General features: G+C 54.6%; 7 protein-coding genes across 7 annotated transcripts; 3 read left to right on the top strand and 4 right to left on the bottom strand.

Annotated features, from left to right (window-relative positions):
- Window positions 1-2,011: 2,011 nt before the first annotated feature.
- GMORB2_4844 (uncharacterized protein) lies at window positions 2,012-4,044 on the top strand (the record flags this gene model as incomplete). The annotated part of the gene is made up of 3 exons (XM_035466818.1): window positions 2,012-2,216; window positions 3,381-3,618; window positions 3,714-4,044. The coding sequence occupies 3 exons, from the start codon at window positions 2,012-2,014 to the stop codon at window positions 4,042-4,044; spliced, it is 774 nt and encodes a 257-aa protein (XP_035317977.1).
- Window positions 4,045-4,451: 407 nt separating this feature from the next.
- On the top strand, window positions 4,452-6,537 carry GMORB2_4845 (tRNA pseudouridine38-40 synthase; the record flags this gene model as incomplete). The annotated part of the gene is made up of 3 exons (XM_035466819.1): window positions 4,452-4,648; window positions 4,816-6,249; window positions 6,360-6,537. 3 exons carry the CDS (start codon window positions 4,452-4,454, stop codon window positions 6,535-6,537), a joined length of 1,809 nt encoding a protein of 602 aa, XP_035317978.1.
- A 274-nt stretch (window positions 6,538-6,811) lies between these two features.
- Window positions 6,812-7,641, bottom strand: GMORB2_4846 (Surfeit locus protein 5 subunit 22 of Mediator complex; the record flags this gene model as incomplete). The annotated part of the gene is made up of 3 exons (XM_035466820.1): window positions 6,812-7,111; window positions 7,342-7,514; window positions 7,605-7,641. 3 exons carry the CDS (start codon window positions 7,639-7,641, stop codon window positions 6,812-6,814), a joined length of 510 nt encoding a protein of 169 aa, XP_035317979.1.
- A 458-nt stretch (window positions 7,642-8,099) lies between these two features.
- Window positions 8,100-9,330, bottom strand: GMORB2_4847 (Protein of unknown function (DUF3431); the record flags this gene model as incomplete). The annotated part of the gene is made up of 3 exons (XM_035466821.1): window positions 8,100-8,278; window positions 8,412-8,875; window positions 8,999-9,330. The coding sequence occupies 3 exons, from the start codon at window positions 9,328-9,330 to the stop codon at window positions 8,100-8,102; spliced, it is 975 nt and encodes a 324-aa protein (XP_035317980.1).
- Window positions 9,331-12,917: 3,587 nt separating this feature from the next.
- Window positions 12,918-14,351, top strand: GMORB2_4848 (ion channel-forming bestrophin family protein; the record flags this gene model as incomplete). The annotated part of the gene is made up of 1 exon (XM_035466822.1): window positions 12,918-14,351. The coding sequence occupies one exon, from the start codon at window positions 12,918-12,920 to the stop codon at window positions 14,349-14,351; it is 1,434 nt and encodes a 477-aa protein (XP_035317981.1).
- Window positions 14,352-14,743: 392 nt separating this feature from the next.
- On the bottom strand, window positions 14,744-16,312 carry GMORB2_4849 (Vacuole effluxer Atg22 like; the record flags this gene model as incomplete). The annotated part of the gene is made up of 1 exon (XM_035466823.1): window positions 14,744-16,312. One exon carries the CDS (start codon window positions 16,310-16,312, stop codon window positions 14,744-14,746), a length of 1,569 nt encoding a protein of 522 aa, XP_035317982.1.
- Window positions 16,313-20,121: 3,809 nt separating this feature from the next.
- GMORB2_4850 (uncharacterized protein) lies at window positions 20,122-21,499 on the bottom strand (the record flags this gene model as incomplete). Its single annotated transcript, XM_035466824.1, has 3 exons — window positions 20,122-20,336; window positions 20,461-21,196; window positions 21,296-21,499. The coding sequence occupies 3 exons, from the start codon at window positions 21,497-21,499 to the stop codon at window positions 20,122-20,124; spliced, it is 1,155 nt and encodes a 384-aa protein (XP_035317983.1).
- Between the last annotated feature and the right edge of the window lie 4,417 nt (window positions 21,500-25,916).

Consider the following 25,916-nt stretch of genomic DNA (forward strand, 5'->3'; position numbering starts at 1 on the left):
ACGCAATTCGTCTGTGCATTTACGTGTACACATACTAATGCCTTTTTTTTTTTTCCCTTCTCATGCCCCGGGCCCCTTCTGATCCTCTACCCGTACATGTACCGTCCCACGGACCACGACAAGATGAGAATGCGAATAACAGTACATGTGAGAGCACTCCCAAGACCATCACGGTGACAATCTACAGATGATACGACCGAGATAAGAGAGAGAGAGAGAAAACATCTCTCTCATCTTCATCTCCATACCGCGCGGCATGCCCTCAGCTGCAGAGGAGGTACGGAGCCTATACTCTCCGGGGGAAATCCCTCCCTCCCCCAGACGACTCCCCTGATTTTCGTCGTGGCCAGCTGTGCGCGCACAGCCTGCAATCACGACTTACAGTATGCTCATGGCGTTATCCCACCGCGAACGAGCCATTTGGGACCAGCCCTTTTGAGACGATTGCCCCGCACCGACGAGCCGGATTGCCCTCCCCCCCCCCCTGGACATCCGCCGATACGCTGGAATCTGGTTGAATTGCGGGTTCGATGCAAAATCCCTTCTTTCCCTCTTGGCTGTCACCAGAGCTCGTCATTCCCGCCGTTTCCTACTCGAGAAAGTCATCTACCCTGCATTTCCGCTCTGGTAAGACTGCGAGCACCTCACCAGCTCACCAGCGACCGACGGGCGGCTATCGACCCCGATAGCCTGGAAGAGCCCGGGGGAGGTCCCGCCCGGGGGAATGTCCCGCCCGGGGGGGAAAGGGGGAGGGGGGGGGCGTGGTGATAAATAATACGATGTCTCGGTAATCAATATCAATCATTCCAAGTTCGTCGTGAGTTGACGGGTACGTACATGTACTGAGCACTCTCCCGAATGGCTCCCACCCCTTCTTCTCCTTTTCTTTCTCCTCCTCCTACTCCCTCTCTCTCTCTCTCCTGAATGATGATGAAAGAAAGGGGCCGGTGGTGGTGCCGCAATGGCTCGGACGTATTGCATGACGCTCATCGGTAATTGAAACGCTAATGGCAAACCGGGAGTCGCTCACGCATATGCAGTCACACACACACACTCTCTCTCCCTCTATCCCTCTATCCCTCTATCCCTCTCTCCCTCTCTACTTCCGGTTAAGCCGTCCAAGTCCTCGGTATAGGCCAGATCATGGTGCTATCTGCCTCTTCTCGGTTCCCTATGGCATGATCGCTTGCTTGGTTGATTGCACTATCGTCCCCAAACGTCTATGCACAGCCACAATCAGAGTCCGCCGACTGCACTCATCACTCAGCGTACCGCACTCCCTGCTTTTTCTTTTTCTTTTTCTCTATTTTTTCTTTCTGTCCGGCGCTTCTACAGATAGACTATTAATAAACTACTGGACATGCTGATGATCCGGTTGTTAATCTCCCTCTAGACACTGACACGTATAGCGGATTACGTGACGAGGCCCATGCAACATGCAATCCCCAGAAAAACCCAATGACTGGTGAGATCCACGCGCAGTTTCAACCTTCGGACGACATGTTACACCGACTTGAACCCTTTTCCTTTCAATTCTTTCCTTGCTGAAAGATGTACGATTTTCCACGAATGACATTTCCACGGATGACAGTAACCTCCACCAGGATTCCGGGGATGCAGAGGATCCGTCCCGATGCGGTGTACAGGGTACGCTGATGAAGCTGTGCGTCGTGATGCTCTCTCTATGGTACTGCTCGTATCATGTATATCGCATGTATACATATATGTATGTCTTCGTGACGTGGTGTGATGCATGGCTTGTCGACACGACGGCAATCAGACGTCCCAGGCGGAAGGAGAGTCGAGGCCTCGAACCCTCCCCCCCTTGATAAGACCAGGAGGAATTCCCGTCCAATCTCGGTCTCGTACGGCGATAATGCCCTCATACCATCTGCTCATTGCGAGTAACTGCACCTAGTTGACACCATCAACCCCTTTTAGCAAGTACCCTCTCAGTCTCCAGAGAGCCCAGACAGCGACGAGCTCGGAACTTGCGGAGTATGGCCATACGATGCGCGGAGTAGGGTCAGTACCCGTGTGCCTGCCAGCCTGCCAGCAGAGCTGCGCTCAGCCAGCCTCGGTTCCTCCCCCATCACGCCACGACTTCTCGTCTCTGACCTGGCTCAGTCTGCCCAGCGATGCCTGCCCTGGTTCGATCCGTCCTGCTGCTCATGCTTCCGCTATCCTCGGGCTGAGACTGGTGGGAGTGGAGAGATGTGAGACAGATTTGCATCTTCCGGTTCTAGATGACGCCTGTCAACTCAGAGATGCACAGCACCGTTCGAACTCAAAAAGGCCGGGAGCTAATTACGAGAGAGAGGGAGAGAGAGAGGTAGAAAGTGAGGGAGAGGGATGTGAGACACACACACACAAGTCCCGGCGGGTCAACCATACATACGCATAATATCTGCACACTGATGCTCCCTGGTACAGCGGTCAACTGAACGATCACCCACAGATGTGCGATACCGTAGAGATCAGAGTATACGGATAAGTGGATAGGAGGCGACACCATGGATCACCTTGCAACTTGGAGGCACAATTCATCCAATCTACGGGTCATCCTAGACATCGGTTTATCCTCTCTCTCTATTTTTTTTAATCCTTTATCTTTATTTTCTTTACAACGCTTCTTCTTGTCGTTCGTTCCCTCACTCATATGAGCGTATGAGTTTTGGAGCGTATCGTGCTTCTGACCATCGGACCAGTACATCCTCACCTCTCATCACGAATCACATCATGCCTGTCTCACCACCTCCATACCGGAGGGAGGCGTATCTCATCGAGAGCCTGCCATCAAGACCATGGTATGCCGACGGCCCAGTCTTCCCTTCTTTCCTGACCAGACATCTGCCGTTCCATCTCCTCTTCATGTGTCTCTTTTTCTTCTTCTTCCTCTTCAACAGCTCTCTTCTTCGTCTTCTTCTTTCGTCCCGTCTGTCTGTGCTGTGTCGGCCGCAAATCTCTCCTGTATCAGCTAGAGGAGAGGAAAGGACGAGACGGTCCAGATCAGGTCCATACGTTGATACATTAAAATCTAAACACTGTCTCTCCTCTCTTCCTCCTAGATCGCCACTCCTGCTCTCTCCCAGCACCCCTCCCCTTGGAGGGACCCGAATTTCCATCAAGGGGGGAAAGAGGAACGCTGTGGTCGTAGTCGGCTCTGCCACCTGGCCATCGGAGGTTGCATGACCTTTAATCCATCTCAATTCGAAGAACCAAATCGTAGGGAGAGCCACCCAAAAAAAGAAAAAAGAAGAAGAGTCTTTCTCTCCCGACCGTCAAACAGCCATTCAGAGGAATCATCAGAGAGGATACACACACGATGAACCTCTTGCAGAGCCCCCCCGCTCACGACCCTTCAACCGACAACATCGAAGGCTTCCACCGCACCCGCAACTTCAGTCTACCCCCCGAGTACAACTATGAGGGTGCACCGCCCGTATACCAAGATGCCAACCGCACCGAGTCAGGCGGTCTGACCAAGAAGGGCAAGGCGAAGGCTCGGAAGGTGACGTTTATACGGATCATGGCGTCCGTCGTGGTCGTCAGCACCGTCGCTCTGATCGTCGGTGGAGTTGCTTCCAAGATTGACGCCATGAAGAGTGATGAGAGGGAGTAGGTCTTGCCCCTCCGCCCTACAAGCCAAGCCACAGCATCTCTCTCGTCTTTCTGTTGCCCGTCAAGACGGATGTACAGGGCTGACTGCTTAGGGGATCGAGCAGCAGGAGCGCTCCGAAGCCGGCCGCAACTCCAACACACGACCCCGACATCGTCGTCATGCCATCACATCCCAGCGCCCCGGCTGCTACGTCGGCACTGTCACCCATGCAAGAGTCCGCGCTGATAGTCGACGGATCGAGAGCCGACAACCCTGACAACGAGAGTGACGAGGACGGGCATGGATCGTTGCCGCCCCGATGTGACGACATCTCGTGCGCGACGACGGAGCAGCCCGAGGACTGTACGGCTTGGCAGTTTGCACACTTCATGTCCGAGTTCTGTCTGTCCGACACAGAGCTGTTTTCCGATAATTCAGAATGATGCACTACTTACTACATGGTCTTTCTCTCCTCTGTCTGGGTTCGGCTTGTTCTCGTAACGGAGCAATGATGCTATGGAACAGATTGGGATCAACGGGAAACAGCGCTGACTGGACTTGGGATATATATCAATCAATTTTCCATGTACGAGTACGTCGTCGTGAGGACTAGTACTGCTACTGTCAGTAGTATGCTGGATTAGTACCAGATAAGAGCTCCATTGTGGATCCCCCTCCCCCCCCTCCTCAATCGCTCTTTCGTAGTGGAGCAGACCGAGAAGAGAAAAAAAGAAAAAAATACATCACCAACCACCATCACCAACATCTCCACAAGGGACCTGCCCACCCTTCACCAACCTACAACCTGATACCTGATACGCATCGAAACAGGGTGGGAGGATATGCGATCATGGCCGGTACCCAGGACCCTCCAGCTGACAGCCAGCCGCGCCCCAATGCTGCTGGCGACGCGCCCGATGATGCGTCTGGGTCTGCGGCAGACGAGCAGCGGCAGCAGCAGCAGCAAGAGTACAGGAATCCTCGACACAGCGGTCACAAGCGATCAAGGATGGGCAAGAACCGAGAAAAGGGTCGGGCGGAGTGGGAGTAAGTCTTCTTCCCATCTCTCCCCTTCTTTTTTTTTCATTTTATATATATATATATATATATATATTTTTTTTTCTTTTTTTTTCCCCCTTCCAAATCCCTCTCCCCCTCTTGTACAGCGAGAACATCTTTGCCAACGCTCAGGGACCCTGACAACCAGAATCTAGAAAGGGCCGAGCAGCAGACTACCACGAGCGCAAGCGTCGCAAGGTGAACAAGGACGGCGAGGAGATCCCTCCCAAGCCTAACCCCTTCTTCACCGAGGAGGAGATCGCGGCCGAGGAGAAGCGGCCGAAGCGCAAGGTGGCCGTCATGATCGGCTACTCGGGCACGGGATACCGGGGGATGCAGATCAACGGCGACGAGGCCACCATCGAGCGTGACCTGTTCCGGTCCTTCATCCGTGCCGGCGCCATCTCCAAGGCCAACGCCAACGACCCGCGCAAGTCGAGCCTGGTGCGCTGCGCCCGCACCGACAAGGGCGTGCACGCGGCCGGCAACATCATCAGCCTCAAGCTCATCGTCGACGACCCCGGCGACAGCGGCGCCGTAGACCCGACCCTCGTCGACCGCATCAACGGCCACCTGCCCGACCAGATCCGCGTCTGGGGCATCCAGCGCACGAACAACTCCTTCAGCTGCTACCAGGGCTGCGACTCGCGATGGTACGAGTACCTCATGCCCAGCTACTGCCTGCTGCCGCCCCACCCGAACACGTACCTGGGCAGGATGGTGCCGGAGCTGGCGCGCGAGAACGGCTACGCCGACACCCTGGCCGAGCTGGACGCCGACGTCGCCGACTTCTGGGCCGCGGTCGAGGAGGAGGACATCAAGCCCGTCCTCGACAGCCTGGACCCAGACATCAGGTCCCAGGTCCTCGAGCGGGTGCACGCCGCCGACGAGGAGAGCGAGGAGCAGGAGCAGGAGCAGGAGCAGGAGCAGGAGCAGGAGCAGGGTGACGAGGAAGACGGCAGGGCCGGCAAGACCATGGAGCCCCAGACGGGCATCGCCCTCGAGACCTTCCAGCCGAAGAAGCGCCAGCTGGGACCGCTCGACTTCGCCCTCCGCGACCTCAAGGCCGCGTACGTGGGCGCCAAGCGGCGGTACCGCGTGTCCGGGGGCCGCCTCGCGCGCCTGCAGGCCGTCCTGTCCCGCTACGAGGCCACGCACAACTTCCACAACTACACGGTGCAGAAGTCCTTCGACGACCCCTCGGCCAAGCGCCACATCAAGTCGTTCGTCGTCAACCCCACGCCCATCATCATCGGCGACACCGAGTGGCTGTCCCTCAAGGTCCACGGCCAGAGCTTCATGATGCACCAGATCCGCAAGATGGTCGGGCTGGCCAGCCTGATGGTCCGGTGCGGCACCCCGCTCGAGCGCGTCGACGAGAGCTACGGGCGCCAGAAGATGGCCATCCCCAAGGCCCCCGGCCTGGGCCTCCTGCTCGAGCGGCCCGTGTTTGAGCAGTACAACAAGAGGGCCACCGAGTCCCTCGGCAGAGAGACGATCGACTTTTCCAAGTACGAGGATAAGCTGCTGGCTTTCAAGAATGAGCACATCTATAACCGCATCTTCGAGTCCGAGGAGCGCGAGAATGCGTATGCTGCACACCCGCCACTTTCCTCTCCCTCGTTCCTTCTCTCTCTTCTCTTTTTTTTTTTTTTTTTTTTTGGATTCAACTCGGACGTTGGAAATGCTAACGCAAAAGTGTCGACAGCTTCCATGCCTTCTTCAACCAGATTGACCAGTTCAAGCAGAACCACTTTCTGTGGGTCACGGCCGGCGGTATGAAGTCGGCCGTCATCTCCAATACCAAGGAGCAGCAGAATGTCGATCAACAGCTGGGCGACGAGGACGAGGAGGATCCCGAGGGTGGAGAGGGTTAGTGTGTACGAACACGTATCAGAGGTCATATATAGAGAGAAGGAGTCATCGAGATTGAAGCAAGTATAACACATATAAATCATCTGCATCATCCGTGGTATGGAGAAGGAGAAGAGCCAGGGAGGGGGAGGGGGAGAGAGATGGAGATTCGATGCTATTCTCGGAGAAACGCCATCCCGACTATAAAAGGAGATCCCGAATGCCATCAGCGAGCGTAGACACATCCATCGCGGCGACAGGACCGGCAGACGATCCAGACAAGACCGGCTCATCCCTCTAGGCAGCACCGGTCCCGTCGGCTGTGGAAACTGTAGCCGCCAACTGAGTCTGGTTCTGGTTCTGGTTCTCCCCACCATCAGTCTTTAGAGGTGCCCATGATCCCCCCCACTCCTCGGCGAGGCTCCTCATCTTATCATCCTGAAGACGGCCGAGCATATCGGCAACGCGGCCGACATTCGTCTCGATCCGCTCCTCCCTCCTTGCGCGGGCATCTGCGTCGTCGCCGCCCAGAGGGCCAAAGACCCAGAGTTCCTTCATCTTGCGTGAGAGAGAGAGTAGTTCCTTGACAGAAGAGTACTGCATGTACCTCTCATTTGTTTTTGTTTTTTCCTCATTAGTCTCGGGCTTTTTTCTCTCTCTTTCTTCTTCTTCTTCTTCTTCTACTTCTTCCTTCTCTTTATCCTCAATCTCTCTCTCTCTCTCTCTCTCTCTCTCTCTCTCTCTCTTCTTTTTTTCTTTCCGCCGGGGGAGGGGGAGGGGGGTTGCGTGTAACTTGCGAAGAATGATCAGAGTAGAAGCAGACGTACCAATCCGTCAAATTCCATGCGCAAGGAGATGCCGGCCACGGCTATAGCCTGGGGTTTGGTATTTGCCTTGTCCCCCTCTGCCTGGATGGTAGCTAGCATGAGGATGGTGCGGTAGCGGGTGAGGATGTCGGCTACCAGGCGCTCATGGGTATCTGGAGGTTCAAATGTCAGAGCTGTTGTGTGTGTGTGTGTGTGCATGCGTCATCATTTCAGGGAGAGATGTGTATTGTTTTTTTTCGGGGATCTTTTTTTTTTTTTTTTACCCATGAGATTGCCCTGGGAGGGCTGTGAGCGTTCCATATCTTTCTATGAATCCGTGGAGGTACCGTCCGATGCACGCATAGACGAGGAAAGGTGGGAGTGGACGATGATTGAAGATGGTGTTTAGTTTCGGTGCATCGAGAGAGAGGAGCTTGGGCCTTGGCGAGGAAAATGTGGGGGCGGGGAGGGAGGGAGGAGCTCCCCTTTACTCGTAATTCCGTGTACGTGGGCTGATGACGATTGGAAAGCTGCAGTGACGACAACAGAAATTAATGTATCTAGTTTTTTTCCTTCACAAGCTCTGTCAGACTTCAAACAGACAAGACTCCTCTAGTAGCCGGTTTTATCTACCATATGATGTAAACCCCACGAAAACGCCGTCCCTAGGCTCAATGCAGGTTTGGAAAAAGGGAAGAAAAAGAAAAAAAGAAAAAGAAAAAAAAAGACGAAAGAGGAAAAACAAAACACCTCCCAACAGACGCGAGAGTCTCCCTCCCTTACATCTCTCCATCCCAATGTCTGTCCTCTCCATTCCACCCTAATCTAGGCCACTCCTTCGGTAGCGTAGCAAATGGCGGGAGTGTATATCGGCCCTGGCACTTGTCCTTGTCGCACTTGAGGCCACATATACCGTAGTTTTGGCAGTAGCACTCTCCGGCGTCGGGGCAGTGAACAGCTTCTTTTCCAAAAATGACTTGTATAGCATCGTCAGCAAAATAAGAAGGGGGGGAAAAAAAGGCTCTTCCTCTGCTGCTGCGAGAGGGGGCAGAGGAGGAGATGGGGAGAGAGGAGAAGAGAAGGAGTCATACTGTGCCATGAATACTCCAACACCCTCCCGCTCAGCTCGTCCCCCAACGGAGACGTGGTGAGCCACTGCCTGTAACGCAGGTAATCGGCCTTTGACCTGCGACGAATCACCTCCCTTCGCACGGCGAACTGCGAGCAGCACGCCACGCCGATGGTATCGGGCACGGGCTCCCCAGGGAACAGCTCCTCGTAGGCCTTCTTGTAGACGCGCTTGGCCGTGACGGGCTCGTTGATGGCGGCCGGCGACTCGTCGGCCAGGGGTCTGATCTCGACGGGGCAGCCGAGCACCCACGCGCAGCGGAGGTTGACGTAGCCCTCGTCGGCGAGCCGGTCGAGCCGGAAGCTCTTGAGGAGGGGCAGGGCGTCGTAGTCCGGGTCGTCGTTGTGCCATTGGAAGCGCTCGGCGTGGTGGAAGATGATGTTGGGGGGTAGACGGTCGTAGTGGTCGATGATGTAGCTGCGCAATCTGATCAGTCATTCTGCGACCGCCCTTCGAGAGAGGGAGGTGACAGGAGATGGGAGAAGAGACGGGAGAGGGAGCAAGAGGGAAAAGGAAGAGGGAAGAGAGAAGGAGAAGAAGAAGGCATACGTCAGAAATACCATGGCTTCCCTCCCCTTGTTGACTGGAACGCTCAGAGGCGCGGAGGCATCGTCAACCACGTAAATCTTTTTACTCCAATCCAGGAGGTGGTCATCTAGCCACGTTAGATTCTCCTTTGTTGTGCTGGCCACCACCATGTCGACTAGGTGCGTCGCATCATCCTGGGGCGACGGCGCCGACGCAGGTACCGGCTGCTGCTGCCGCTGCTGCCCTCCCGCATACCCTTGACTACCGTTGCTGATGGTATGGTAGAAGGCGAGGATGATGACGGCGCAGACGGCAAATGCCACCAGGTTGATACGTTGGCGGGAACGCAACATGGCAGCAGGGAGGGAGAGGGAGAGAGGCTCTGTCGACAGCGCTTTCGTGACGTGGTGGCTGTAAATGTCGGGCAGAAAGGAAGGTGGGAGAGGCGCGGCGAAGAAGAGAAGGGGAAGGGAAGGGGGGGGGGGGGGGGGGGGGGGGGGGGGGGAGGGGAGGGGAGGGGAGAAGAGAAGAAATGGGCCTCCTTCTTCTTCTTCTCTTTCTCGTTCGTTTCCTCGCTCACTTTCCCCAGCGACGATCTCTCAAGGGACAAGCTGGAGACCTCCTGGGGGGGGGCGGAGGGGGGCCCGAGACAGACAATGACGACAATGGGGCAACGATAGGTGGCTAGGAAATTTGTGGGAGCGATGATCCTATAGGGTAGGTTGCGAGGAGATTGGGCGTCATTACTGTTCAGCTCCATCAGTCATCAAAACACTTCAGGGGGGCTCAAATCATCCAAGATCTGCTCATCATCTTCCCAAGGGAGGGAATGGCAAGAAAGAAGACATGTCCGGGGAGTGGATGTGCTGAGTCTGGTGATGCATCGTGGCTTGTCCGTGTCCCTCGTGTCAGATGATTGTTGCTGATTCATCCTGTAGGAGTCCAAGGTGAGAGTGATGACGCCTATTGCTTTCTGCCTCGCTTCTGTACTCTCGTACTCGTATTCCCATGGAATGGCTAGATCAAGCCCAGTTTTACGTATGATGATGGGAATGTGATGATATATATAGGTACCAGCAATGATTATGGAGAAGCGGGATAACTTTGATGAAAGGGCAACTGCTCTCATCACATCTATATGTATGTCTGATGAGAGAATGCAGACGCGCATCTACCGTGGGCATGCACAGCTTTTTTTTTTTTTTTAAAAAAAAAAAAAGGAAAAAAAAAAAAAGGTAGGGGCACCGCACCCTGGAAGCAGGAAGCACGACAGATCATAGAGCTCTCCGCCGTCCGTCAAGTCTCCACGCGACCGCGCAAAGCCAAGAGTGTCGAGAGATCGGGAGTTGTGGGATGAACACCTAGCTTCGGCCTGTATGGCGTACGTGCATGGCAGCCCGCCGATTGAAGTCATGTCCGTAGCAAAACTCCCTAGTTGCATTGCCTTACGATCCAGCTGCCATGAACTTCGACCCGTGCTTCTCACGAATCTGTAACTGTCTGATCCCGGTGTAGGGTGGACGCATATATTGACACGTCTTGCTATAAATACATGCACTCGTACGACGAGCACTCTCTCTCTCTCTCTGTACAGATGACAGATGTACATGCGCGGTGAGTAATCCGTCATGTAGACATACATGCATCGGTGTGTATTGTCGTGGAACGCCAGACTGCTTACATGTACGTGTACATTGGTGAAACAGGGGGTAGGGACAATCCGCGACGCGTTTCATCAGCAGTTAGCCCTGGACCTCTCGATCAGCCAGCACATACTTTCTTACGTCGATTCATCAGTCTAATCACCGAGGATCCCGGGAAGGGAGAAGTCAGAAGACGTCAGTCGAAGAGATCAAGAGCGACCTGATACGGATGAAGCGCCCAAGTCAAGCAAGTACATGCATGCCGATCGGGCGCGTACGAGTGCAGCATATGGACCTGTCTGTGCCGGTAGCACATGCACCCGGAAAGCCGTCAGCACCTGGATGGAGCTCTTCCTGCCTCTCTTCCGTCACCGATCGGACTCGTTTCTCCTCGACAAGTCCGGATCGACTCTGCAGACTACCTCGTTCTTCTCCTCTCATCCGTCGCGGAGCAGAGCTGGAAACTACTCGTAAGCTTGTGGGCAGTCAATCCTACTAAGGATCTCAACCCCTTACATCCAAAGTGTTTTGGCAAGACTAAGCTCAGAGTCTTGGCCACGCCACGTCTGCGGCTACCTACCCCCTTAACCAGCAAATCCGGCGGCGACTTTGTTGATTCGTCGGGGAGCGAATGCGGGAGCAGCCGAGTCTAGACCATACCTGTACACCTGTCCGTACCAGGGATCCTCCAAGGGCCGACGCACACACATCATAGCACGTACAGACTCCGTCCGCAAAGCTCTCATACGCAGGCCGTGACATTGCAATGATGGCCGCCGTGAATAGGGAGCACCGTACATGTACGGTAGGCCTGTAGGTACAAGAGCGATGCAGGCAGTGTTGAAAGCTCGACGGAGGCGGTCTGGAGAGATACATGCACGGGAATTAATACACCAGGTGATATTAATACTATGCCAAGCACCTCCGGGCATCAGGAGACTGACCTGAGTTGCATCAATCAACGTGGCAAGCACTGGCCGTTATATACATGTACTCCATACATACGAGAGAACCCATGGTTGATAATTAACACCATTCATATCACAATACGAACATGTACCAACGCTCTCTCTGTCCGTATTGCTCCGTAATACCGTAATACTTGCAATACGGAGTACCATCTAGTCTAATCCGTATTACGGTCCGTACCTGCAGACAACAGTCATGTTGCAGAGCGGCAGAGTCAAGGGAGGCCGCCCGCAGAGTGGAGCAACACGCATCGTGCCCCTGGTTAAGTTATGAATACCCACTTCGCTGGATGTACTCGGTGGAAGACGACGTTGAATGTCAACGACGATAGCTCGAACCTAAGCTGATCTGCACCGGTACGGGCAATACATAGCAGAACTGTCCACCCTCCGGCGACCGGATATGGCAACGACAGAACAGGAGAGACGGCGGAAAGAAGACCGTGGCAGGTCCCTTGAAAGAAGAAGAAGAAGAAGAAGAAGAAGAAGAAGAGAATGGAGGAAAAGAGAGTGATGAATTTCTTCTCATCTCCACCCGATCAGAGGTGACGGGTAACGTCTCCTGTTCTAGACGAGTCTATTCGTCAACTCTCAGCACATCCTGAAACGGTGGTCCCCTTGTACAGCATGCTTTTATTGTGGATTCCTTCCGTCTCTTCTGCCATGCTTTCCACTCTATTCGCACGAGTCTCGACAGTGCTACAGCTTAAGGTCCCATGCATATCGCAACCTACGGCGGCGGTACGCCTCCGCAGGCCACGAGTAGAGTTCCGTCACCACCGGGCATGTCCGTCTCGTGTGCACGTATTGGTGCTAGCCGGTACCTGCTTCCCTCCGAACTCCGTATCACTGCATACGGAGTAACGGTACGAGAATAGAAGGAAGAGGAGGAAGAAGGAAAGACGAGATCGAAGTCTTGGGTTGTGGGGACCAGCATTACACGTCCCCATAGAATGGTCGGCAAGGACTCAAGGAGACCTTCTTCCTCCCCCCCCCCCCCCTGCCCCCCTGCCGTCCAGGATTTGTATATTTGATCTTATGCAGACGACGTGCTGCATCTCTGACTCTTCTTCGTCACTTCTCTCCCTTTAAACCCCCCTCTTTTCATTCTCTTTTCCATTTCCTCCATCCGATCTCATACCTGTACTTGCCTTCCTTAGACGCACCTTCTGTGCGCCCACCTTCTTTTTTTATTACCTCTCCCATATACATATCTTCATTCTTTATACCTGATCGCATAATTATCCCCCTCTCTTTGGTAAAGCCGCTGGCAGCTTTCACGAGAGAGATATCACAGCAAGACGATAGACAAAAATCAGATCAGACATCATGGGGGAGGGCTCAGCATCATCCGACAGCACCACCATCGGTCGACAAAAAACATTTGTCGAGGAGAAGAATCAGGCTCATGCCCTCAAGACGACCTTGTCGGCCGACAGGGCCGGCTTCAACCCGCACGATGAACCCCCGAACTCCCCGCGACTGTCCGTGCCGCACGACATGTTCCAGAGGCGGACATCGCTCGACCTGGACGACTACTTTGTCGGACCCCGCGACATGTCCCGACACTCCAAGTGGCCCATGTTCCTCCGCATGCACGGTAGCATCATGCCCAAGATGATCGTCCCGCTGGTCCTCGTCGGCGCCTGGGCATCGCTCATCACCGTCGTCTCCATGAAGGTCCACCACCTGGGCGTCGACTCGGTGCTGCTGACCATCACCGGCTTCACCATCAGCCTGGGACTCTCGTTCCGCAGCTCGACCGCCTACGAGCGCTACGCCGAGGGACGCCGCTACTGGGCCCTGCTGAGCACGTCGTCGCAGGCCCTGGGCCGCGTCTTCTGGATCCACGCCACCGACGTCCCCGGCCAGGACACCCGTGAGCTCATGCTCCGCAAGATCACGGCCATGAACCTCATCGTCGCCTACGCCCACTCCATCAAGCACGCCCTCCGCTTCGAGCCCTACTCAGGCTACGCCGATATGAGCCACCTGGTCAGCCACCTCAACTTCATCGCCGACGAAGCCACGAAGGCCCATCCCGAAAAGGTCGCCCCGCCCCCCCGCAAGAACTTCTTCAAGGAGACGGGAGAGTATCTGGGCGTGACGTTTGCCACCAGCAACCCCCGCAAGGCCATCAAGAAGACGGACCTGCCGCTCGGCAACGTGCCCCTCGAGATCCTCAACTACATCGCCGTCACGGTCGACGAGATGATCCGCAACGACCAGCTCGCCATCCCCATGCTCCAGACCCTCGCCTACAACAACCTCAGCTTCCTCAACGACGTCCTCACCGGCTGCCAGCGCGTCCTCAACACGCCCCTGCCGCTCGCCTACTCCATCGCCATCACCCAGATCACCTGGGTCTACGTCATGCTCCTCCCCTTCCAGCTGATCCCCCTCCTCGACTGGATCGCCATCCCGGCCTCGGTCGTGGCCGCCTACATCATCCTCGGTCTGCTCCTGATCGGCGAGGAGATCGAGAACCCGTTTGGCCACGACGTCAACGACCTTCCCCTCGACAAGTACTGCGAGGAGATTGCCCAGGACATGGACACGATCGCCAGCCACGACAAGCGCGACCCCCTCGCCTTCATGGACCACGAGAAGAACAAGCCCCTCTACCCGGCCAGCACCGCCTCCCTCAGCGTCTGGATGCACCGTGACGAGGAGAAGCTCCGGCAGGCCATCAAGAGCAAGCACGCCAAGGTCTTTGAGCTGCACAAGACCGAGATGGCCAAGAACGGCGAAGACATGGTGTAGCTGAACTGGTCGAGAGCTCTTTCCTTTTTATCATCTTACACATCTGATTCTCTAAAGACGTTTTTTATTACATATTCTGTCACTATTCGGTTCGGCTCCTATTCTTCTGTCTCTTTTCTTCTCTTTCTTCTCACTCATTTTGGTCCTGCTTCTGGAGTTTTTTGGAATTACATACATGTACATCACAATACATACAATGCGCACAAAGTGTGTCTGGCGCCTAAAAAATTTGGGAAATCAATAAATAACAGGAAACTTTTCTTCTATCAACTCAGATGGCCTCATTTACCAGACAGACCAGGAAAGAAAGACAAGGAACAAGATCAAGCGAAACTAAGCGCGGTCGTTATCGTGAATCGGCCTCGGGGCCCAAGCCACCCGAGGGACATGCCTCAGGCAGCTTCCCGCTCATTTCCGGTCGGGCGGTGCGGCCTCTTGCCTTCGGGGAGGTGCCTGACGCACGCGAAATATGCCAGACTCAGCGGGATGAGGGTGAGCCACTCGAGGTGGCCCCGGAAGATTTGGTGCTTGACACCCACGGCGAAGACGGCGGACGCCATACCGGGGATGACGGAGCGGACACCGCTCGACACGGTCAGGGCAATGGCATTCAGCGTGCCCAGGACGTGGTGATCCGGCGCGACGTCGTTGAGGGCTAGCTGGGCACCGGTGAAGCACATGGCCACGCCGGGACCGATGACGTTTGTGATGCCGCCCAGGATCCAGAAGAGGACCATGGCAGGCTGGCTCCCGTTGCGGAGCAGGGTGCTCAGCACGACGAAGGAAGCAAAGAAGAAGGGGTAGCCGATGGCGCAGCCGCGCATGATGCCCTTGGTGCCGACACGGTGCTGGAGGAAGGGGAAGACCAGGATGAGCCAGATGGCCTGGGAGGCACCCTGGATGGCCATGACGATGGAGATGCTCGAGGGCCCGAACCCGAGACCTCCGAGAGCGACCGGGGTGTACAGGGCGACAGGGATGACGGCAGTGTACGAGAAGGCCAGCACCATGGCGTGGTTGTACACCCAGAGGACGATGGCGACGCCGGGGGACTTTATGATCTCCCAGATGGAGAGGTTGGACTTGGCCTTGGACCGAGACTTCTTGGACGACTTCTTGTCGTCGTCGAGCGTCTCCTCGAGGAACAGGGCGCTGGTGACGAAGGCGGTGGAGGCGAGGGCGGCGACGGCAAATCCCGACAGGGCGTAGGGATACTTCCGGAAGAACCGGCTCTCGCCAAAGACGCCGGGGTACTGCCTTACCGGGTCGGCCAGGGCGCCGCCGATGAGGGGGCCGACAAAGATGCCAATGTTGGAACCGAAGGCGAACCAGCTGAACGCCTGAGCCTGGGTCTGCGGGGTGCTCAGCTCGCTCAGCATGGTACGGATGATGAGGCCGGAGCCGGAGAAGATGCCGGCCAGGCAGCGGAAGGCGATCATCTGCCAGGGCGAGGTGGACATGCCGAACAGGAGAGGGCTGACGACCAGGCCGACGAAGCTGTAGAGCAGGACGGGCTTGCGGCCGATCCGATCGGACAGGCGCCCCCACCCGACGAGGACGAGCATCTGCGAGATGGAGAAGAGCGACTCGATCAGGCCGCTGTAGAAGCCCACGTCCGTGTCGGGGACGTCGCCCACGCGGTGGACCATCTCGGCGATGTAGGGGAAGATGGAGAAGAAGGCGACGGGGTCCATCATGCGAGCGTAGCAGAGGAGGAAGATCTGGAGCCGAGGGAGGGGCCTGTCAACATCCTCGTCCTCCTTTCCCTCGTCATCGTCGCGGCTGCTGCTGGCCGAGCTGTCCGGGGCGGAGACGACGACGGGCGACTCGGTGCCGTTCTTGGGGACGGAGCCGCCGCCGAGGAGGAGAGGAGTCTGCTCCGTTGCGGGGAGATGGTCGTGGCTGCTTTCATCGTTTCTGTGTCCGGTACCGGTACCGGGCCGGGATGGTATCGGAGACATGATTGGAGGTGTGTGTTTCTGGATCTCCACGATTGGATTCAACTTTGAAGCTTCTCGTGAGAGGAAGCAGGAGAGGAGAGGAGGAGGGGGGGGAGGGGGGATCTACGTCGTGGTAAGGGACCAAACAGGCGTATATCGATACCAACGAGACCATCAGCTGCTGGCGGGTTACGTCTTATTAAAGGGGAGGGAAAGAAGAGGAGAAGATGCAACGGCGCTTCAGAGTTCATACGCACTCAACTTCTCGAATCAACGGCATACGACGTGCATGAAGGCCTCCTCTATTCGCAATACTGCGCACCTGGGGGGGGGGGGGCTCTGCATACGATGTAGGCCGTGCCACTCCCCGTGGGACCCGTGCTGTGTATGTCGAAGTCTGGTCAATGGCAGCGGCAGCAGTGCCCGCCACCATGTGTGCATTGCGACGATATGCCAGACTCCTGCAGCACGGTGAACCCCCATGGATGCTGGCCGGTGTGATCAGTAACATACATATCTATCAGTAGGTAGCGCTGTATGAATAATCCAACTGCCGCGGTGACAAAACACAAAAGGCGATTCACACTCTGGAGACCGCCAAGCGAGATGCGGCGAGTTCGAGCGAGGATAGTCCGATCCATCATGCGAGGCGAAGCGAAGCGAGTGGGCAGCACGCCATTACGGAGGATGACTTCCAAAGTAGTAAGTCTACTCCGTCATCGTCGAGCAGCCAGAGTACGACGTAGAGGAATAAAGTGGGCGGTTGCCGCGTTGGGCGGAGAAGAGAAGGAAGCGATTTTTTTGTTTTTTGTTTTCTAATATTATATCATATTATACAAATATTTTACATATCATCATGTATTCTTTTTAGGTTATGGACGGGCCGAGCGGACATCCCGAGGGCGATTATGGTCGATCCCGGCGGGGTATGATATATACGGTGGTTATCGGAGCCTCGGAGGAGGGAGGAGGAGTGGGGGAGGAGTTGTAAAAAAAAAGAGAAAAAAAAAAGAAGTAAAAAAGGAAAAAGAAACTACTTGACTAGTTGCAGCGTTGCGCTACTGGATTGACAGTTGTCCGAATTCACCAAGGAGCGGGGGAGTAAGATATTCGGTAGTATGGATCGATAGGAGGGAGACGGACGGTATTACCCGTTGGATCTAGACGATGCTAGCAGCTGGTAATACATGTAGTAGATGTATGATAGCAAGCTGATCCCATCATCACAAGCAACGGACTGTTGCTGATCCCCGGATATAGAAAGGATGAGGAGGAATCGCGTGGGATCTATGATGATAATAATAACGATAAAATCAACACGTTCACATCAGAAACAGACCGGGGGGGAGGGGGAGGAGAGACAGCGCAACGTGGTAGAGAGAAGTGGAAGGGGGGGGGGTTTCAAGGGTAGACGACGCATGTGAAGGGATTGTCGAAACAAAAGAATGGGTCACGGCTGTAACGTCGACGGGGAGTTGTCAGAGGAGAAGGAGAAGGAGAAGAAAGATGGTCGAGGGAAAGACTGTGGAAAGGTAGGAAAAAACCCTTGTATCGGGCACCAACACACACACACACACACACGCAAAGACACAGACACACACATCCACAAACAAACACCTTATCTGACTCGGGGAACAGGGAAAGAGGGGCCGTGATGCTGTTCCCATATGGACGAAAGCGTCCATCACACACACAGGAGAGGAATGCCACATGCAAGCTGCCACAGGTATCCTGCATAGACGTATCTCGTCTCTTGCCTGTCCTCCTCCTCCTCTTCTTCTTCTCGATTCAAAAACATGTGAGCAGCGACTACCGTGTAAGTCGAGGTTGCGGAGTTGAGAGAGCCATGAATATCCAGCATCATGACGGGGTTACCGGTTTATAACTTACTAGGTAATATTATTCATCATTCATCAGTCTCCATAGTCCAGCAACTAATACCAAGTAAGAGTAGCGTGGTCAATACGTCGTATGCTCAGCTATAGTGGTCTCTCTCATTTCTTTCATCTATTTTCTCTCACGTCTATCCTTTCTGACATATTGTTTTTTATTATTATTAATTCTCTCTCACCTGCGGGAGAGGAGGCTAACTGCTAACAGGTACATGATTAGTCTGGAGCACTGGTACGAGTTCTCGTATGGGAACAGCAGCTGGATCTTCGCGGCTCTTCTTCGCTAGGTGAACCTATCGCGACCACATGCTGTTGCATGCTATCCACTCCATACCCAGTCGCCGCCACCTGGTCTGCTTCCTCTCGCTAGGGCTTTCTCTCTCTGGGGAGGTCTGGGACGAGTTGCAGATGGTCTTCCGGTCCGGTCCGGGTCCTCCCTAGACTCCCGTATAGTCTCTGATCTGCAGAGTGCCTTGGTCAGAACGAGTCAGCACCCACACCCCGCTCTGTAGACGTAGACCATGTATGCGGATACTGCCGTTCCCTTTCGGTTTGGGGTGAATGGATGGATGGCTTAGAGGGCCCCAGTTGTCTTCATGATGAGGGAATTTCTTCCTTTCCCTTCTTCCTTTCCCTCCAATGTTTTTTCTCCCCTTGTGCTTTTCAATTGAATTTTAATTTTAATTTTCTCTCTCTCTCTCTCTCTTTCCTTCTCCCTTGCTTGCTTGGCTTTCCGAGTCCGTGGTACGCGTGGTACGCTACGTATGTCGTCTTCTTGTCCATGCTGCACGACGTAATAAGGGTAGGTATTATTGCAGGCTGCGATGTTGCATGATGGTCGAGCTGACATGACGCGGCGGTCATTTCTCTTCTTCTTTTATACACTTGCTGTAATCATGATAGCAAACATATCATTGCCATTATCAGTACCATCAGTTTCAGTGTCATTATCCATCATGATTGTTGCCACCATCATCCATGTACATCTTACGTGTTGGTGGCTGACCTGGCTGCACTGCATGGCATGGAACTAATATGTGTGGTATGCAGCCACGACTTGAGAAGGTGTGAAGCCGTTCTATGAGGCGTAAAGCAGGTACAAGGTCAAGAGCTGGATTGAGGCTGTGAAAGGACGGAATGGGAGTGAGCAGACGGAGTAGGAGGAGAACAGCAACACCGCCGTTGATGATCTCGTCTGTGGTTTGATGACACGCAAGCAGATCCGCCCTGTTCCGGTACTGCTACGAGAGTCTACAGAGGGATAAAGCCATTCTTGCTCAAGAGATGCGTAATTATACTCTCTACTCATAAAGACCCCCCCCCCTCCCCCTCACATCGCCGGACGGCATGTGGGGAGGGTGTTCCCGTCGTATGCGTGTCTAGCGACCAGCTGAGACATGGACGGAACATATCATCCAGCCTTCCTAGTGTACACATCATCGACTCTGACGCATGCCTGTGGCTAGAGAGAATTTATGATATCACTTCACAGATCAGGACCGACTTATTCTCTTCAATTGCGAAATAGCCCTCTCTTCTTCTTGTTTCGCTTTGTGAGTTAAATTATGTACAGGTTTAACGAGAACGCCCTCTGCGCGTTCTGCAGAGTATGCAAGAAATGAAAAGACGAATGAGAAGAAAGAAGATAGAACGGAGGTGAAAGCCTGAATATACTTGCATGCGTCTAGGCCGTGCAGCGTTTCGGTCGGAGAGGCGCAGATAGCCTGAAAGAATGCAAATCTCATGCATGAGCCCCTCCCTCTCATGCTGGTCGGACGAAGCTTGAGTAAGCGTGAAAGAAGAAGGGCGAAGAATGGAGCAGAGAAGAGGAAGTGGAAGGAGGAGACTGGCGCGATGATCAGCGTCTCAGGCACGGTATCTACTCCGTGAGCGAGGAATAGATGACCCTAAGCTGCACGAAGAATCTCAGCCTCTCCCTTAGACATTGCTGTCGAAGAAGCCGAGCATGGCATCGTACGACTCGTCGTGCGACTTGCCGTAGTTGATGCCGTGGCCGGCCTTGGAGGGCATGGTGGCGTTGAAGACGGATGCCTTGGGGAACATGACCGCCGAGGCGGCGAGCAGGTTGGGTGCCGCGTCGCCGATGGCAGTGGTGACGGTGCAGTCGCCGCCGCAGAAGGGGACATCGTAGCCTTTTTGTTTCTCGATATGTCAGTTTCTCTGAGACTCTATATGTACAGACCTCGAAGAAGGAAGGAGTTTGGGGGAAGAGAGAAGAGGAGAAAATCAAGAGGAAGAAGAGGAAGAGAGACTCACGTCCAGTGAGGATCATGACAGGTCCGGCAAAGACATTGGTGACGCCGCCGCCGGAACTGACAGTCAGGATCTCCCCAGCGGTATGGGGCTGAGCGCGGTGGTAAGCCAGGTCGAGCAGGTCGGTGTCGAGGTCATCGGGGCTGAAGAAGCTCGTCTGGATGCCGGTCTTGCTGCCGGAGCCGATGTAACCGGCGGGGTAGCTGAGGCCGCTGGCGAGGCTGGCGCTGTCGGCGGTGACGAAGTTTGCGCCCAGGACGAACAGGCCCTGGTAGTTGGGCACCTGGGTGAAGCCGGTGAGGATGACGCCCTGGCTGATGTTGGGGTACTGGTTGACGAGGCTGTACGTCATGAAGGAGCCGAACGAGTGGCCGACGTGGACGACCTTGCTGTAGGCGTGCTGGGCCGCTCCGCCGAGCCGGCCCTGGCGCGCCAGATCCGAGAGCGTGCGCAGGGCCTGGATCTCGAGGAAGATCTGGAGCTCGTTGACCGTGTCGGCGATGTGCGACGACGCACCCACCCCGAGACGGTCCCACGTCAGCGTCGAGTAGCCGTGCTGGTCGACGGCGCGCGCCACGTAGCTGTGGTCGTCGTACGGGTACGGTATGTCCCAGTAGCTGCGATCGAAGCCGATGCCGTGCGTCATGATCTGGATCGCCCTGCCGGGGCCGCTGTCAGGCTCGCAGTACGTCGTCGCGAGCTTGTACCTGCCCTGGACATTTTGCCACTGGAGTTCTGCCTGTCAGTCACGTCATCCTATACCCGGCTCCCTATAGGCACGGCAGGCCTTATGGGGGGTTGTTGTTGTGTGCTGTAGGTAAAGTGTATGTGAACTTACTCCCTTGAGAAGCTCCTCGGTGTAGTTGTTGCCCGACCTCGACAGCCCGAGGTAGAAGCTGGTGACCTGCTCATCCGTCTCGAGAGGGTCGAGGTCAAAGACGGCGTTTCTCGATGCGAGAGCGACGTCGACGATGATGTCGCTGCACTTGCGAGCCGTGGCGACGCAGGCCAGGCTGAAGATGACCGTTGATCGAAGAAGCATTTTCCTGTCTCAGTATTGCCAAGTCGGTTGCACAGAAGAGAGGAGAGAGGAGAGAGGAGAGAGAGAGAGAGAGAGAGAGAGAGGAGGTCTGTCAATCAAAACCGAGGGAAAAGCGCAGATATCAGCTTTAAAGGAAAAAAAGACCGTTGGGGGAAGGATTACATATAGGAATGATGAGTGTCGATCGCTCCCTAGGGTGGAGAGGCGGACCAGGGTAAAAGAAAGTTGGACAGCCGGCGATCCAGAAGGAGAGAGAGAGAAAGCCAGAGAGGTCCAGAGAATGAGAAAGAGGACTGGGCGTACAGCAACGTCTGGCTAATACGTCTCGTAAATGACCTTCATGCACGTCGTACCTGCGCAGGTTGAGGCTGACGCGATGGAATAGGGGGGGGGGGGGGGTTCACCGCACCAAGCAATATCTACTCGTAATACTCTGTAGCGGCATCTGTTACCTGTCCTCCGTAGACCATCTCGGTGACTTAGACAGGAATGAGGCAAGGCCGCAAGACCGCTCGGTCGCATCTCATTGCGGAGAGAGGCTGAGGTGCCCATATCCTGGTCCTGGGTAAATCTTTCCGGAACGGGGGAACCCAATGATGCTGGTTCCCGTGCGATCCGGCTTCCGGTTCATTGCGGTTTGTCTGCCAAAGGGAATGATCCTGCTCTTCTCTTCTTGATAATCTTAATTGGCCGTCTCTCCACCCGCCAACCTTTTTTTTCCCTTGCTAAATCTTCATCAGCTGTCGTTGTCGGGTTTTGCTTCGTATATGATCACCAGGGGAGGAAGAAGGGGGGAGGGTACTCCCGACGAGCGAAGTCTGTCGGTCCCGGAATATGGACCACTGCTTTCACAGAATGAGAGCAATTTCGGGTCCCGGTTCGGTACGTCCGCCAAGGCTGTAAATGCCGACGAGGGGAGCAGCGATGATGTTAGGACTGGTGTGTAGACTGGAGTACTGCGACTCTACGGGTAAAGTTGGCGGAGGGATTTGATTTGCTTGGCTCTGCTCTGCTCACAAGTGATAAAAGTCGCAAGGGGAGGGAGGGAAGCTTGGCCGTCCAGACACAGACCGCGGACCAGATCCTCACCCCTGTCATCGCTTAGGGATCTATGGAGAAACACACCGAAAGGGTGGGGAGATCGTGCAGTAGTGCTCGACTGGTCTCGGTTATGAGGTGGCAGCCGTGCAGGTATCGTCATCTCTATTATTGTATGCCCTACGATGAATGTATCAAGCAGGCATCTATGGGAGAGGCCAATGGATGTCTGATGGTGATCATGAGGAGGAGGAGGAGGACTTTGGTTCAGTATATGATGGGTACAACTTCTACATTTGTTGCGTCGCCTTCTCGCCCGTGACATATCACAAAGCCGTGACAGCCCAGATATTGAATGAGGAGGGGGCCCTGGAGGACAATGGGCAGGGTTCTCTGCATGTCGCAGGTTAATCACCACTATCCGTTTTTTTTCGACGATATCCACACTACCAGTTCTGTCCGTCCACCCCCCCTTTCTCTTCCCACCTACGTCCCATTTCAAATCACCAATCTGAAGTGGATAGCTATGACCGGCAGATGAAAGAGACACGGGACGAAAAGAAGGAGAAGGAAAGAAAAAAGAAAAGAGAAAAAGAAAAGAGTGTTGCGTATGTCTAACGCTGAGTCGCCAAGCCCTCTCCTCCTCCTCCAGACTTCCCTGCCTGTCAGTCGACAAGGTGTTCCCACACAAGGTCCCGCGCACCAGGCTGGCTGATTAGGGAGTTCCCACTCGGTAATTTACTCGAAAGAGACAGCAACAGGACAAACCTAGGGATACATCACATAATGTGAGGATGCCTACCCTGGCCCCTGACTGTGGGCACTGCTTGCTAAAATGAGTCCGTGTCAGTGGTGACATCTGATGTCGTACTGCATAGTATCCTGGCCATGATCTACAGTCTACGTTACCTGTCCGGTGCTCTGACAAATGAGAGAGGACGGGTCATTTCAACCGCCGTGAGTATTGCTTGTATATTGCCCCGACCAACTTTAGGAGCAGGGGGAGCCCGCAGGGATGACGGTCAATGCCTTTTCTTTCTCTTCTCTTCTCTCCTCTCTCTCTCTCTTGTGACCCTTGCGTCTGCCGTTTACCATTGCACGGACCCCTCCGTAACTCCGGGTCGTGTCGATCAAGACGACAAGCCGGGAGTCGATGGATCGCTCTCTTGTTTTCTGTTTCCACCGTCATGGCCGACGTATTGCATGATACGTCATAGTTCATTTACAGCTTGTATGAGTGGCAACTCGTATACAGAATGGTGGAAGGGAACAGAAAAGAAGAGGAAAATTCTCATCATCGGATGGGCTTGAGCCAGGGCATTCGCGACACGAGTTTTCCTGTGGCTCGATGCCTCCGGTCGACAAATCATATATCTCTCGTCCCGATGCGTACATTAGCATGCATGTTCGTGGGCTGGTTTTGACGGCTGGACCGGTTGGTTGATCTGCTCGGGCCCTTCGGTAGCAAAAACCACACATTGTGCATTGCCAGTATCATGCCTCGGTGGCCGGAGTTTCGGATCGGATCGGTCTAGTGGCCCGGGTTCAGCCTGTAGCACATTGAGGCTAGCCATTGATGACTTATAGAGTTTCTTTCTTTCTCTCCCTTTCCCTTCTTTTTTTTCTTTCGCTTTTAGTAGAGAGATGAGTGTATGATGGGATGTATTGCAATGGCTGTTGATGCAAAAGGGGGGGGGGGGTTTCATTGAAATGCAGAATCGACGCCTACTCGTAGTGTTCGTAGTGTTGGTGATGCAAAGCAACAATAACATACCTCGATAGCTTATATATATATACATATATACATCCCACAAAGTTCAGGCGAAAACCAGCAGAGGAGAAGAAAACATCCAAAGCAAATCATTCGAGATGCGAATACAGGAAGCACCAACCCTCTCCCATCACAGCTTATTAATCATCCTCAACTTGACCCTGCAGCTGAGCCACCAGTCTGATACTGGCAAGTGCATCCATATTTCCCGCCTGTAGCATGCTCTTATGATGCGTAGCCGTATCGCCGGCGGCGAAACGCCCGGGCACGCTCGTCTCGTCAAACGGCGCCGACATCCCCATGTCTCCCATGGGCGTGAGCTTGAAACCGAAGCGCGTCGACCATGTGCAGGATTTCCTGAGGGTGGTTGAGTAGCCTGCCGACCAGGAAGCTTGCCGGTATGGCGTAGCGTTCCTCCAGGCCTCGGCAGAATAGGGGGGGGGGGGGGGGGGGTGTGCGATCTTTTCTTTCTTCTTCTATCTCTAGATGTCAGTTAACCCTCTCAACACCTCTGACAAGAACAAAATTGGACAAGAGGAGGAGGAGGCCAAAAGTGAAACATGCATTCCGCGACCGAAGATACTCTCCGTAACCGAGAATCTCGCTGAGAAGAACATATCCCTCATGACGTTGCCCAATCCCAACTTGGCACTACAGCATACTGTCCCCGTCCCCGTTGGACCCATCGACGTCCTCAAGAGGTGCCGTCGTCCAGCGTGCGCAGGTCGCTGATCTTGGCTGTCCGGAAGGCAACGGTGGCATACCGGTCCACGTGAACCGCCGCGGATCTTGGCCCGGAAATCCGCCGGGTCGACATGGACGGGGACGGGGAGCTGTACGTGTGGTAGGATCTTTGGTCGCCTGTATTCGCCCGAGCCGAGAACGAGAGCCGTGTTAGTCCGGCACGACGGGGGCCGAGGCCATGGATAGGCCGGCTGGGCCTCCCGCTGATGATGAGGGCGTGTATAGGGTTGGCACTCCGAAGAAGGGTCATCTGCTCCTTGGCCTCGTGCTTCTTGTCGGGTGCTGGATTGTTCCTCTCAAATGCTTGGAGTGGAGTATGAGGACGAGTTGTAGATGAGCTTGAAACCACCCTCCAAAACCCCCCCCCCCCGTCTTTTACTCCGTATACCTGACCGAAATGCCAAATGTCTCCGGGGAATGTGGGGCCGTACGAAGGGAAACGTCTCCGATCACAGCCCGACGGGCATCATCCGTACTAAAACCGAATGAGCGGGTTGAACGCTGTACCGTTTGTAAGTCCCGAGTCACAAGGCTATTTTCACTTATCAGACGAGCGTCATGTGCGCGTGTATATTGCTTTATAAACGAACCCCAGTGTGTATGTGCGTGCATATAATACGGAACGTGGAAATTGAAGAAGAAACTTGAAGCCTTCTAGGATATCGGCGTTTACAGACAGGAAAAAAGACAAAACTAAACCCAGGCCCAGAAATGTATACAGCTGAATGGAAAAGAGGAAAGTAGGTAAACGTAAGAACACAGATAGAGAGAACAGCAGGACAGGAAGAAAGAATTGCAGAGCCAAATCGACGCCTTGCGCCATGCAGGATTCCTCTTCTAGTCCGTGTCTTGGAGCACCGCATT

Source organism: Geosmithia morbida (genome assembly GCF_012550715.1).
Source record: "Geosmithia morbida isolate 1262 chromosome Unknown scaffold_26, whole genome shotgun sequence".
Taxonomy (NCBI): domain Eukaryota; kingdom Fungi; phylum Ascomycota; class Sordariomycetes; order Hypocreales; family Bionectriaceae; genus Geosmithia; species Geosmithia morbida.